The 15,694-nt window shown below is 38.1% G+C and overlaps 1 protein-coding gene across 2 annotated transcripts in view; it reads right to left on the reverse strand.

The window, feature by feature from the left end:
- The window catches only part of VWA8 (von Willebrand factor A domain containing 8), a 400,056-nt gene that overhangs the window by 228,786 nt on the left and 155,576 nt on the right, over positions 1-15,694 (reverse strand). For both annotated transcript variants that reach the window (XM_079778511.1, XM_079778510.1), the window contains 4 exons: positions 14,745-14,913; positions 12,897-12,974; positions 6,178-6,293; positions 544-650 (listed from right to left, as the gene is read on the reverse strand). In XM_079778511.1, the coding sequence (XP_079634637.1) occupies positions 544-650; positions 6,178-6,293; positions 12,897-12,974; positions 14,745-14,913 (470 nt within the window). The remainder of the gene's footprint in view (positions 1-543; positions 651-6,177; positions 6,294-12,896; positions 12,975-14,744; positions 14,914-15,694) is intronic.

Below are 15,694 nucleotides of genomic sequence, written 5' to 3' on the forward strand. Positions count from 1 at the left end.
AAATGATACGTATGGCTCTCCAGGAGAAAAGTACCACAAAAGACAATATGTGGACATGGGAGATTAGGAACGTATGGAATAGTGCTCTGAATATTATTTTAGTCGATCTCAACCTAGAACAGCTTCCCATAAGACACATCTGGTCCTCAAAATGTAAATGTTATGCAAGGAAAACAAAATTTTTGATGCTATGGTGAAATACAGTTGGAAAAAAGATTAAACAAAATCACATAAGTTAATATACACTAGAAATTCTGAGAGCCTTTAACATGTTCACCTCAACTGTGACTCCTGGAGGAGTGGGAGAGGGCATGGGGGGAGGACCTGTATCTGATATGGAAATAAAGAAAGTATTCTAAGAGTTAACTTTTAAGTGGGTTTCAACCTAAATTAAAAAAAAAAACTTTTTTAAAGATTCATTTCTTCAACCCTAAATAAAACAAAATAAGTGAAAAACAAAACCATTTTTTTAAAATTTAAAGTTGATAACAGAAAACGTTCAATAGTTATTTCACTTAAAAGGGAAAGAAACCAAATACTTACATTTGTAATCCTCCAGTTCTGGTTCTAGATTATCATCAGTACTTATTTCTATTGAAGCATCTGCCAGATTTTTTTCTAATGCTGACCTTGCAAGGCTTGGTAAAAACCTGTGGTGTAGTGGGTGAGGGGGGAAGATTAATGATAAAGTCAAAGCTTTCTGTGATCACTAAATATCATTTGACATGTGTACACACACACACACACACACACACACACACACACACACACACACTAATTACAACCAATTAAGGAAGTTCAATCTGGATCTGTGAAATACAAATAGTAAATAAATTACATGTACATGTGACAATGAAGTATATGTTTACTGAATCTCCTTTTAATAAGTAAAACTCATTTGCAATTAGTAGTCTTCATTTATATACAACATTTTGCAGGACAAGACTCAGATAATTTGCTTTTGAAAATGGATTTAGTATACTTCATAAATCTTGTTTATCATTGAGCTGGGTTATCAAATTTTCTTAAATAGATAAAACAATAATGCAATAATGTACTTTAACCTGCTCCAAGTTGGCAATCACAAATTCAAATTAGTGGAGGTGAATTAATGAGGTTTCTTTTACTTTCTAACACAAATTATTGAATAAGTTTAATATTATCTAACTTGGTTCTTCCTTCCATTTAAAAAATGTACCTGCTTATCTATTCTATATGTATTTTTGTCCAAACAACACTCTGCATTTATCAGTCATATGAGCATTAGAGTGTCTTTTAAAAATAAACATTACTATTATTATTATTTACTCCCAGCAAAAGAATTGGAAAGTGTCTAGTTTAGGTAGGTCTTGATTATAAGAAAAACTAAAGGAAGATTAAACCATATTCTGAGAAACCCAGAAACAGAAGTAGTTGCCCTAACCTAACTCAAATAACTGTGTTTTTGTCACAGGTATGGAATAGGACCTTTAGATTAAGGAATAAAAGAGGATTTCTCAGGATGGTAGCATGAGAAGCTAGAACAAGGATAGGGGATACTTCCAAATTACTAGCCCTGAGGGGAGAAGTATTAGTAGTAAGAGTGAGAGAAAAAGACTGAGGGGCTCCGTGAATGTCAGGCAGGCTTTTTACACATTACTTACACATTAATTAATTAATTAGTTAATTAATTAATTTACAACTGTGACTTTAAATATTAAATATATAAACAGTACCAGAATATTTAAGTTAACTTAGGGTGCCCTGGCTGGGTAGCTCAGTTGGTTGGAGTGTTGTCCCATATACCAAAAGGTTGCGGGTTAGATTCCTAGTCAAGGCTCATACCAAGGTTGCAGGTTCGATCCCTGATTCGGATGTGTTCAGGAGCCAACTGATAAATGTTTCTCTCTCTTCTACATGCCTCCTTATAGATACATATAAGTATATCTCTGAGGTAATGTCAAAAAATAGAATTTTCAGTTATGGTATTAATATATTTAGGCATAAAGATACTGTATAATCAACACCAAAAGTTTACTTCCTGCTGATGGGCACTTAGGCTGTTTCCAAATCTTAGCTATTGTGAATTGTGCTGCTATGAGCATAGGGGTGCATATATCCTTTCTGATTGGTGTTTCTAGTTTCTCGGAATATATTCCTAGAAGTGGGATCACTGGGTCAAATGGGAGTTCCATTTTTAGTTTTCTGAGGAAACTCCATACTGTTCTCCACAGTGGCTGCACCAGTCTGCATTCCCACCAGCAGTGCACGAGGGTTCATTTTTCTCCGCATCCTCTTTTAAAGCACTTGTCGTTTGTTGATTTGTTGATGATAGCCATTCTGACAGGTGTGAAATGGTACCTCATTGTGGTTTTGATTTGCATCTCTCAGATGATTACTGACTTTGAGCATGTTTTCATATGTCTCTTGGCCTTCCTTATGTCTTCTTTCGAAAAGTATCTATTTAGGTCCATTGCCCACTTTTTGATTGGGTTGTTTATCTTCCTTTTGTTAAGTTGTATGAGTTCCCTGTAAATGTTGGAGATTAAACCCTTATCGGAGATAACATTGGCAAATATGTTCTCCCAGGCAGTGGGCTTTCTTGTTGTTTTGTTGATGGTTTCTTTTGCTGTGCAGAAGCTTTTTATTTTGATGTAGTCCCATTTGTTTATGTTCTCTTTAGTTCCCATTGCCCAAGGAGCTGTATCGGTGAAGATAATGCTTCGGCATATGTCTGAGATTTTGCTGCCTGTGGATTCCTCTAAGATTTTTATGGTTTCCTTTCTTATGTTTAAGTCCTTTATCCATTTTGAATTTATTTTTGTGTATGGTGTAAGTTGGTGGTCTAGTTTCATTTTTTTGCATGTATCTGACCAAATTTCCCAGCACCATTTATTGAAGAGACTGTCTCGACTCCATTGTATGCTCTTGCCTCCTTTATCAAATATTAATTGAGCATAGTGGTTTGGGTTGATTTCTGGGTTCTCCAATCTAACCCATTGGTTTATATGTCTGTTCTTGTGCCAGTACCAGGCAATTTTGAGAACAGTGGCTTTGTAATATAGCTTGAGTGGATTAAAAAACTGTGGTACATCTACACAATGGAATACTACGCTGTTGTAAAAAGGAAGGAACTCCTACCATTTGCAACAGCATGGATGGACCTGGAGAACATTATGCTAAGTGAAATAAATCAGTTGGAGAAAGATAAATATCACATGACCTCACTCATTTTTGGAATATAATGAACAACATAAACTGATGAACAAAAACAGATCCAGAGACAGAGAATCATCCATCAGATCGTCAAACCTCAGAGGGAAGGCAGGGGAGGGTGGGGGTAAGGGGGAGAGATCAACCAAAGGACTTGTATGCATGCATATGAGCATAACCAATGGACACAGAAACTAGGGGGGTGAGGGCACGAGCGGGGGTGGGGTGGGGGCGATGGGGGGATAAGGACATATATGTAATACCTTAATCAATAAAAAAAATAAACAAAAAAAGTTTACTTCCTTCCACTCATGAAAAAAAATTAATTTTTACAGGTAAAAAATGTATAAAATGATAGCTATCATCTTAATTTCATTTACTTGATCAATAATGAATTTTAGCATCTTTTCTGTATCTTTAAAATATTTCATACTTAAAAACTTGAAAAACTAAAAAATGCTTACTTTCCATACTCATAAATATTTCACTGGATTGAACAGCTCATTTTTCCAATGTTTTTAACTGACCACAATAAAGCTCTATTTTGTTACCATTCCATGACCCTTTGCAAATAAGTCAAATAACTATTTTGTGTATGCATCACCATTTGACTTTTGGAAGGCTAAAAAGTCAAGTTTTCTCTATTTGCTTATTTCCACCTCTACTGGATCCATTTCCATTCTTTTTGTGGTTACCTAAAATTTATATGTGCATACTTGATCAATTCACATTACTTGATTTTATTTTTATTTGCTTTTTAATAAAGGAGACTGAAAGTTGATTTAACTACCAGGATGTATATCAAGGTCCACAAAATGTGATTATTTCATTCTAATATATCCAAAGTATTATTTCATCTTAGGCTTCAAAAATGGTTTACATTGCTTAGCATTGACTATTTCTATTAACAAAGTGTGACTAAGAAAATACTAGGTAGGTAATGAATCTATCTATTTCTCTGTCTATATTTTCTTCAGTTGATAACCCTGAAAAATAAGCACTTATAGCATTTTTTTCTAATTTTCCTTTGGAAGTCTAATGTTCTTTTAATTTAAAGATAATTTATTATTTCTCATAATTATTAGTTATTCAAAGAATTACTGTAAAGACACTGGAGAAGAGCCTCATTTTAGCTGGCTATACTACGAGAGATCAAATTCAAGTCACAACACAAGGAGCTTACCTTAACTACAAGTAAAATTGTCCACTAAACTGAAGACTTATAAAGGGCAATTATGGAGTTTCCTAAATTAAAAATAGATTTTCTTTTAAGTCCTTTTATATATCAAGGAATGAGTGAACAACAGTCATTACCACCAGATCATATGAAATGAGTCTAAAAGAAACCTCTGGGCCTACTGAATATTGTTCTTAATCTTTCTTATTATTCTTTTAAAATTGTTTCATGCCAAGTGTGATTCTGTAAGAAAACTCTATAAGCTAATGATTTATAATCACTTCCAAATAGATATGAAAAATATTAGTGAAGACTGAAAAGATGTTTGTTTTGTTAAATTTGGGCAATAGGAAGTGCTATAAAGCATGGAAAGTTCCAATGCAAATTTGGAAGGCATCCTCTATAATAAAGAGGGAATGTGCTAATTGACCATCACTCCATCACAAAAATGGCTGCACCAACAGCTGAGGCCAAGTTCCCATAAGGAGCCTTAATGAGCAATCAGCAGGGACCTGAGGCTACGCCCTCCCCTGCCCCCATGGGGCTTGACAGGGGACCTCAGGCCACATCCCCCACCTGGCAGGGCTTGACGAGGGACCTCAAGGTGTGCTTCCCATCCTGGTGCTGGGCTAGGGGACCTCAGGCTGCTCCCCCCACCAGGTGGGGCTTGACAGGGGACTTCAGGCTGCGCCCCACACCCCAGCACTGGGCCAGGGGACCTGAGGCTGTACCCTCCGCCTGGTTGGGCTTGACAGGGGACCTCAGGCCATGCCCCCCACCCCAGCACCGGGCCAGGGGACCTGAGGCTGTGTTCCCCTGCCTGGCTGGGCTTGACAGGGGACCTCAGGCCATGCCCCCCACCCCAGCACCGGGCCAAGGGACCTGAGGCTGTGTTCCCCTGCCTGGCTGGGCTTGACAGGGGACCTCAGGCTGTGCCCTCCACCAGCGGGGCTTGACGGGGGACCTCAAGGTGCACCCCCAGTGCTGGGTCGGGGGAACTCAGGCTGCACCCCTGCCCAGAGAGGCTTGATGGGAGACCTGAGGCTGTGTCCCCCTGCCCATGGGGCTTGACGGGGGACCTGAGGCTGCGCCCCCTTGCCTGGCGGGGCTTGATGGGGGACCTCAGGCCATGCCCCCCACCCAGCAGAGCTTGATAGGGGATCTCAGTTCCCCCACCTGGCGGGGCTTGACGGAAGACTATGACCCCTGCCCGGCAGGGCTTGACAAGAGTGGGACTGGCCAGGTCTGGACCTAGCCCAATGTGGGGAGGCCAGCCGGGTCTGGGTCTCACGCGATTTTGAGGTGCATGTGAGTTGGCGGGGACTTGACTCTGGGTCCCGTGGTGAGCCCCAGACTCTGACAGGAGGAAGGTTTTCATATACATTTTACTAATTTTCTTTTATCTCTGACACTTCTATTATAGAGAAAGGGCAAATAGCAATATTAAATTATTTCCTCTAATTAATCCCCTTTTAATGTGCACAAATTTCATGCACTGGGTCACTAGTAAGTATAATAATTAAGAACACTAACTCAGAAAACACATGAACCTGATGTTCAATCCTCAAACATACTTTTACTTATTTACCATTATGTGGCCCTACCTTCCCTCATGTGACTTAAGAAGTTTTCTTATCTATAAAGTACCTCTTAAAATTGTTGTTATGCCTAAATAAGATATGTTCTGAAAGTTGAACACAGGCTGAAACAGCTACATATTCAGAGCCCAGACTATCAATTGAACTTACGTTACTATTTTAGCAAAGATGCAGAAACTTGAATTCAGTAAGACGGGAGAATATGGTTACCTGGAAAGGCAGGCTTTAGTGACAGCACTGTGAAGATTTTCATTAGGGTACTGTGACAGCCGACGAGAAATTCGCAACAGCTGTCTGGTAGAAAGTGATGCTGCCAATGACTGTGCCTATTAAAAGGCAAAGACAGCCTGTTAAGAGTCTTGTTTCAACTTGCTGCAAGTCCCTTTAGATGGGTATCATAGCAGAATTCATTATTCCTGAAGGACAAGGCCAAACTTAAATAAATATGCACTGTTAATGAATTACAAATAAAAATAAATAGAAACCAATTAACATTTAAAACATTCTTGAAGATAGTCTTTTTAATCTATAAAAAGTGTTTATCAATTAAAGTGTTTTCATTGTACAAAAATCTGTGTATTGGGGGAGGTGGAGGTTAAATAAAGGAAGGATATAACATAATATAGGTCACTCTCGACTTAAAAATAGCCCTTATGTACAATAAACTATTTTTTTCTGTTTATACAAAGCTGAACTGTTAATATATCCTGAAAATGCTTAGAGCTTTAAGTAAACTATGGCTTTTGAAATACAGAAAAAAGATTAATGGGCAATTAGGCTGCTGACCACAGAGATGTCAACGAGTTTGTCACTTGGGTAGCAGCTTGCTGTTCAGAATCCTTCCGCCATACTGCCAGAATATTTTATTTGTTTTCTTATACTTCCCCAAATCCCAGTAGTAGAGTTGCTAGTACAGAACTTAGGACATGTAAATACCAATAAATATTTGCTAACTTGAATTTAAAATTATTTTGGCAGGAAGCATAATGTAATGGCAAAGTTTATAAGCTCTGAAATCAGACATATCAGGCTCCCATTTATTAGATATGTGACCTTGAGAAATTTCTGGCAAAGTTTATAAGCTCTAAAATCAGACAAATCAGGCTCCCATTTATTAGCTATGTGACCTTGAGAAATTTCTTAATCTCTTTGGGCCTCAGTTTCCTCATCTTTAAAATGGCAATAATAATGCCTTCATCTTTAAGGTTGTTATGAGGATTCAATTAGAAAATTATTCTATAGCACTTAGTGTAGGTCCAACACATACGGAATGAAAAAATACCAGTAATTATTAAAAGTCAGCCTCTTCAAAATGAAAAAAAAAAAAAAGCTTAACAGAGAAAGATGTGGCCTGTACATTAGAATGAATTTAATAAATCAGATTATTTTTGGCCTAATTCTTAACGTAGATCACTAACATTAGGAGATAAGGGTTTTCAATGAAAACCAGAGGAAAGAACTTTTGAAGCAACTAGCTCTCTGAAATGTCACAGCGAGTTATGAGGGCAGTATAGTGGCCCTGAACACCTAAGGGAGCAGTGAAGGGGACTCTGTGACATTAACAAAGGGTTCAAAATGGATGATGGGAGGATGCAAAAGGCATACTATTTTTTTTGCTTATTTCAACATTTCTGTTAAGGTCATTTCTGTATGTCCTAAGGAAGAAAGAATGAATTGATTTCTCCTTCCTTATGTATTTCATAGTCCCATGAAACTCTGATCTGCTATTATTATTACTAGTAGCCCTGCACACGGATCCATGTGCCAGTAGCTCACCAGTAGCTCTCCGCCCGCTGCCCCGCCCTCCTGTAGTTCTTTCCACACACACCCCGCCCCCCCCCCCCCTCATAGCTTGCTGCCCTGCCCCCTCCTGTAGCTCTCCAACGCCCTGCTTGTAGCTCGATGCCCCACCCTCTTGCTGATCCTTGATCCGGTCGTTACGCGGTCGGTCCTTACACTTCACAGCGTAATGACCATTTGCATATTACATCTTTAGTATATAGGATATTTCAGCTATGACAGGGGTTAAATGACCCTTTGGGAACTAGGTTGAAAGCAAGACCACCACTTATGAAATATTCCCTTTATCTATTAAAAACACATTCTAAGTTTCAAATAACTCATTTATAAGCAAACATTGGTTCTTCTTTGTTTCCAACAAATTCACATTCTAGACATGGAGACAATATTTAAATATAAGAAAGAAAATGTTGCAATTCAAAATAGCATATAATTTACTGCCAAAATAAGTAGAGCACTTGACAACTGCATAGGGGCTTATAATGCTCAAATGGAAAAAAGAAATGCTATGAACAAAGGCATGAATGCAAAAGGAACAGAAATACATACAGAACATGAGGAAGCCAGCCCAGCTTTATTAGAGGGTCCTGCTGGAAGTCTTGCTCCCAAATATCAAAGACTGACACTTTGAGGTGTTTAGCCTGGCTCCTAAAGGCAGTAGAACTTTCTTATGTACAACACAGTAACTTGACTTTAGGAAGATTAATCTGGCAGCAGTATGTAAAGTGGTTGAAGGACAGTAATCTACCTACAAAAAGATAAAGCCTTACAGTAAGGTTATTGGCAAAAAGAATGGAGGGACGGGATCAACACTTGCTTCAAAGGACTTGGCAACTGATGGGTATGAGAAAGAGAAAAGAATTGAGGATAAGATTATTTCAGATGGTATGGCTGAAAGTATCAGAAGTTAAACATGACCAGCAATTCCCATCCTTAATACCTGGGACCATGAAAAATTCCTATTTTAATCATGGAAAATGTTTGACAAATAACTCCAAACCAGAGATTCCCATGACAAGAATCCTATTAAACCATAATGCAACTTTCTAGGGTATAACATTCTAATCTCATCCCAAGCATGACACAGTTCAGGCCTCACATTTCATTCAGTAATGATTTCGTATGATTAGGATAGGAAAAAGGCTTTTCTTTTTCTTTGCTGTAGCCTGCCACAATTTATGAGAAGCACCTGGTAATTTAATCCCAAGATTGTTAGCTCCTCTGATTCAAACAGCTCCTCTGTTCAAACTGCAAAACAAGATAAGCTACTCTCAAGGCTACACTCTTGCATACTCCTCCTCCCTGCTATTTTTACAACTCAGGTATAATTTCCCCATGAAGTCTCTAATAGAAAGTCCCCTTCCCCCCTCCTCTTCAAACAAGCCTCTTTTGAACTCTTCTTAACTTTTGCTCTAAGAATGTTTTACAGACTTTAGAAAAATACTGATAAGACACCTCCCTAGGACATCTGCCTGTATTGTCTCCTGAAGAACAAACAAACTACAACCCCTCTGATGTCTGCTCAATTTCAGCCCCCAAATCCTCCTCCCTGCCTTGTCACCTAGCAACAGCAGCCAAGGCTTTAAAAGGGAGAGTGCCACTTTTGTTCTTTGCCCTTGTATTGATTAGCAATGCACCAGACCTTTCCCTTTCTGGAAAGTAAAATAAACTTTCTCTCTCCATCCATCTCTTCTTTTAGTTGTGAATTCTTTCACAGCCTGCGTCACTGGCCAAAAAACCCTAACAATACCAACTACCTCAGTTAATATAAAAATGCTTTGCAATAGCATCCAGTGTTAAAAAATCAAATGAAGCTTTATAATCAGCCATTTTAGTGTTAAATAAAAGGTTTGGTTATCTCTGCTCTCATATTAGTCATTAAAAAATGAGAGTGTACTTTAGTTGAAAAATCCCTAATATATTTAACATTTGTAATACCAAATTTCCAAAAGAGCAAGTGAGGATGTTAGCACATTCCTTTAGTTACCATGGTTATGCAGTTTAAGAGTACACCTTAAGGATTTTTCATATTAGCATAATTAAAAATAGTACTTCAGCTTAAAGATATAAAAATTCTGATCAAAATGATTAAAAATAATTTTTCTCTTGCACCTCTTAAAGACATTCCTTTACAAAAATGTAGCATGTTCTCAGGGAGATGAAACTCTAAAGACAATCTATTAATTAATTTATTTATTCCTTCATCAAACATCTAAGTGTCTACTATATGCCAGGTACCAGATCAGGAAATGGAAATAAAGGAATGAATAAGAAGTGGCCTCAAGGAGTTCATATTTTAATTGGGGAGATAAAAATACACTGTGCTACAGCTGCAATAGGTCAATATGAGAAATCTAGGCCAAATGTCATAAAGCAGACTGGATATAGAGGTTACTTCTGCCTAAGGGGACTGAGAGACACTTGCTAGAACAGGGAACCTGAGTGCAAGTGGACAGAGGGAAAGCGAATTCCAGGCATCATCTAAGGCAGAGGCATGTGGGTCGCCCGCTGCTCTAAAGGTTTCCTTAAACCAGCAGTCGCCAACCTTTCGGACCTCATGGACCACCAGTGGTCCACGGACCACCTGTTGGCGACCGCTGGGTTAAGCAATGGGCTTAAAAGACAGCAAGAAGCGAAGTGTGGTAGAACTGAGGGTGCTTCAAGACAGGCTGTAGGAAATGAGGCTGGAAAAGCAGCCAGGGTGAGATGGAACTCAGCAGGCATGCTTAGCAGGTTGTCCTTCAGTCCACAGACAAAGAGAATCCATCCCTTAACAGTTTTAAAGAAGGGGAGAACTTAGGAAATGGATTTGGGAAAGATCACTCCTGGGACAATATGGGAGATTCATTCATTCATTCATTCATTCATTCAACAGATATTCATTGAACATATACTATGTAGTAGGTAAAGTTCCAGATACAGAAGCAACCACAACAAATAAGACCTCGCCATCCCACAACTAAAATCTGAGTGAGGAAAAATGAACAATAAAAAATGAGTAAAACAGGCTGGCCAGAGTGGCTCAGTTGGTTGAGTGTCGTCCTGTGCACCGAGGGGTTGCTGGTTCAATCACCAGTCAGAACACAAACAGAAAGCAGACAATCAATATTTCTCTTTCATCTCTCTCTTTTCTCTCTCTCTCCCTCTCCCTCTCTCTCTCCCTCTCTCTCTCTCTCCCCCCCCCTCTCTCTATCTCTTTCTCTCTCTCTCTCTCTCTCTCTCTCTCTCTCTCTCACACACACACACACACACACACACACACACACACACACACACACACACAGAATGTCCTCAGGTGAGGATGTAAAAAAAAAGGAATAAAATATATATTTTGACAAAGGGTAATAAACCCTATGAAGAACCTTAAAACAAAGAGAGAAAAATAAAATGTGGAAGATATGTGCTTCTACTAGTAAGCAGAGTGCTTCAGGAAGGCCTCACCAAAAAGGAGACATCTGAGTAAATCCACAAGAGGTGAAGGAGCAAACCTGTAGCTACCTTCGAGGAGCAATCGAGGCAGAGGAAACACCAAGTGGCAAGGGCCCTGAGGCAGGCACAAGTGTTCAAGAAACAGCAAGGAGAATGGTGTAGCTGAAAAGAATGAGTAGTTGGAGATGAGGTCTCCTGTGCCGGTTAGAAACAAACAACTTGTGAATTTTACCTTTTATGGCAAAGCTGACGCTACAGATAATATTAACCCTTTGCACTCGCTTGCTTTTTTCTCAATTCCTTTATTCTAATGCTAACCGTGTCGAGTCACACTCAACATCTGAGTGCAAAAGGTTCAAGATTTCTGAGATGTGGAGATTATCCTGAATTATCTGGATGGCCACTAAATGCAATCATATGTATCCTTATGAAATAGAGGCAGAAAAAGATTTGACATAGACACACAGACGAGAAGGTGATCTGAAGACAGAGGCAGAGACTGAAGTGACAAGTCAAGGAATCCCAGCAGCCACCAGAAACTGAAACAGGAAAGGAATGTAGTCTTCCTTTGAGCTTCCAAAAGGATGTAACCCTGCTGAAACCCTGCTGATACCTGATTTCAGCTCAGTGATACCCATTTCAAACTTCTGGTGTCCAGAACTGTGAGAAAATAAACTTTTATCATAAACCACCAATTTATAGTAATCCTATATAATAAAAGGCTAATATGCAAATTGTCCCCTTGACCAGGAGTTCAACCAGGGCAGGGCCGGCCAGCCAACTGCCCACACCCCCCCGCCAGCCCGCCCCACTCTCAATTGCCCCTCCCCCCGACCCTGATCAAGGGCGAAACCAGCCAGACCGCACTCGTGTACTAATTCATGCACCGGGCCTCTAGTTTGTTATAACAGGTACAGGAAAAAGTAATAGAGGGCCACAAGAGGAATGGATTATTGGTGAAGAGGGCAGACAAGAGGAAATAACAATATTCTAAGAGAAAGATTATGAAATCCAATACTAGGATAGTTACTGACAATAGATAAGAGCACAGTTTACACATCAAGATGCTAAGTTGACGAGATATTTCTTCAGGGTAAGTAGAAATAGTGGGAAAGCAAGGAATCAACAATAATGTCAAAGTTTCTAATTTGGGTAATTTGGTAGCCAGGTTATTAATAAAGTCAGGAAATTATATAAGGAATAGGTCGATATAAAGGAGAAAGATCACAACATCCTTATGCGGTACAGGCACTGTTCCCATTTTGCAGATGAGAACACTGAGACTCAGAGTTAGTGACAGCCCTAGATCTTTCCAAAATACTATCCCAGCATGGAAATACAATTATAGATAAAGAAGAAATCAGAAAAGAGAAGTTAGAAGGTGAAGATAAAGATGTAGGCATTATTGTAGAGGTGGTACTTGAAGCCATAAGAATAGATGAAATTGCTCAGCATAGGAGGTAGAAGAAACAGGGCCAAACCCCAGGAGTACCAAGTACACCTCTAGAGATAAAGTTGTTTTCTATAATATCAGCCATGAGGAGCTAGAAGAATATTAAAATCATTGAAAGAGTAAGACATATGCATAGGACAAAGCGTAACACAGGAATAAAAATGCCAGCTTAAAAAACAGATTTTAAAGCACTGAACTCTAAGAACAAAAAGCAGCAGCCTATCAGCAATAGAAAATCCAGACTTACCGTTGGATCCTGTGTCTCTCTGAGTTTGTGTGTAAATGATAACAATTTGTCCAAAGCGTCCTGAGGAATATTTGGTACCTATTTATGAGAGAATTGAGGAAAGACAGAAAGAATGAGTTGGGATATCTGATCAATAAATCATAAACTATGGCTACTTAGTAAATAATATTAGAATTACACTTTTAGAAAAACTCTGATTACAGTTTACATGATTAATTCATGGATAAATTTACTTATTCTCAGGAAATGCTTATACCCACCCTTTTCTCTGTAAGAATTAGGTCAGTAAAACCAAGCCACTCTTCTCCATTTACAATTCTATCACCAGCATAAAACTGAAAGGAGACTCTAACTCAAAAACTGGCATATAGTATGCCTATAAAAACTTTCATATATTATCATTTCCTTTTTTGTTAGCTTCAGCATGATTTTTAAAACTAATTTAGGCATTTTCTTACTGAAACCAAACTCCTTCATTAGTAGTAATCTTACATTGATGTCTACTAAGTCACATAAGGTATCCTTGTATAAAGAATGGATACTCAAGCTGTCAATTTTTCAGAACTTTTAAACTTCATATCCAAGGCACATGATTAATTTATCAATGAACTCTGAATAGCTGCCCAAATGACACACATTAAGTGTCTTAACTATAACATTTTAATCTAATTAAATACATAATTAATTATAAGAAAATTTTACTCAAACAATAACAAATTTAAACTTTAATTTAAAAAATCAGAAAGCGATGTTAGGACAACTGGTAAAACATGGCCATTTCAGAAGTAAACTTTGATCATTTAAGTAATTGAAACTTTTCAAAATTCTAAGTTCTATTCAGTACATACTTTATCTTATTTATTATTTAAATCAATCCAGTGATATAGGAAGTACTATTATCTCCATCTTCAGATAAAGAAATTATGGTTGAATAATCTGACCAAGATCTGGAAGTTAATAAGCAGTGAATTTGGCATTTAAAGACAAGTTGTTTATCTTTAAAAACCTACACCCTTATCCACCACCATGCTGACAAGATCTAAAAAGTTCATTCTAGTATTTTAAGGGGAATGAGTATTAACTTTTTAGGAAAAAAGGTTACTTATTTGTGATCTAGAACACCATCGAATAGAACTTTCTATGATGATGGAAATGTTCTTTACCTATGCTTTCTAATATGTTAGCCAAAACCCATGTAGTTACTGAAATATGACTTAGAAACTAAATTTTAAAATTTTATGGCCAGTGCTATTACACTGAATAGTATAGTTCTAGAAAATGCTAAGCACAATGCCTGCTTCAGCCAGACACTGAAGTAATGGATTACCTATACTTCAAGCCACCAGACACCGAATCAGGTAGGTATAGGACAGGATATATTACATTCCTGAGGAGCCCAGGACTCCTTGGTATTTGCCACAGAACCTAAGGAACAACATACACTTAACCTCCTTTTATAGTAGGAACTTAAAATAGTCACTTTTGACTGAATATAAAAGGAAAAGGCACCACCAAACTGCCTCCACACAAGGAAAGAGGGGAGACAGCATACATCCATGGTTCTCAAAGAGTGTTCCCAAGACCAGTGGCAATATCAGCATTACCTAAGAACTTCAGAAATGCAAATTATCATGTACCGTATACCAGACCTACTGACTCAGCCATCTGCATTTTACCAAATCCTCCAGATGATTCTGCAAAATGTTAACATTTGAGAACCATTTTATAAGGGCATTTGGGAGTAAGTAGGGAGAAGCCAAAAATGTCCAGTTCTGCTCCAGTAGGGGTAAGAGTGCCTTAAAAAGAGAAAAATTGAAGGCAACTGGCTAGAGCTGGCCTCATTCTTACCATTTCCTTAATTACTTGGATTTCTTCACTTTTGACAAGTGGTTTCATGTAATGGAAAAAGAACATGGTTAAGAATTCTGGCCCCAGCCACTGCTGTGTTGTGCTTCCAATAACAGGGGGCTCTGCCAAGGCAATGATTCGGAAGGACGGGTGGACAGGAAAAATGGATCTAAAAGAGAAAAAAAACAAAAACATAACCTATCACATTAGAAATTAGGTCATGGTAGCTATAGCCTAGACAATGATAAATCTATAATGCTGCTAATATAATCAAAGTTATTATCCAAAGAACAGACTTCGAAAAAAATCAGGATATCCTAAGAACCTAAGATTAAAACAACAACAACAGAAAGAATCACCTACTGCTAATATAAGATGTACCATATCCATAGGTGAAACTCCATCCCTGGAACAAAACACTGCTTTGGATATGCTACTGTGCCTATAAATTTTCTCCATCATCCCTAGAAACAAAATCCCATCTAGTACATACATCTCTTTTCTTTATCCAAATCCCCTCAAAATTTCCTGTCTTGCAAGAAACCCACCATATGTCAAAATTAGAAAGACAGAGAAGTATGATTCAAGATGAGGAAACTTTTCATAATATAGAAAATTTAAGCAGCATAGGGGTTGGATTAAATTTAAATTTGGATTGGCAATAAGAATACTTAGGTCTTAAAAAGGTAGAGAAAACAACTTTTATATCATTCACTCTTGTCATTTTATAGGAAATAATATGATTTTTAAGGTGATCTCTTTTATAAATCTCTGCTAGGGAATCTGAAAATGTAAATATTCTAGTATACATAAAAGAATAAGATAAGACTTCCCATGGTTTGTGGAATGACTTGAGTAGTTTTTGGAGAAGGAACTAGAAATCCCTTATTGTGATCTACTCACCCCAACCATATGCATTCCTTTATTGTTTCTGAGGACTTTTACATTCT

Source organism: Cnephaeus nilssonii (genome assembly GCF_951640355.1).
Source record: "Cnephaeus nilssonii genome assembly, chromosome: 8".
Taxonomy (NCBI): Eukaryota; Metazoa; Chordata; class Mammalia; order Chiroptera; family Vespertilionidae; genus Cnephaeus; species Cnephaeus nilssonii.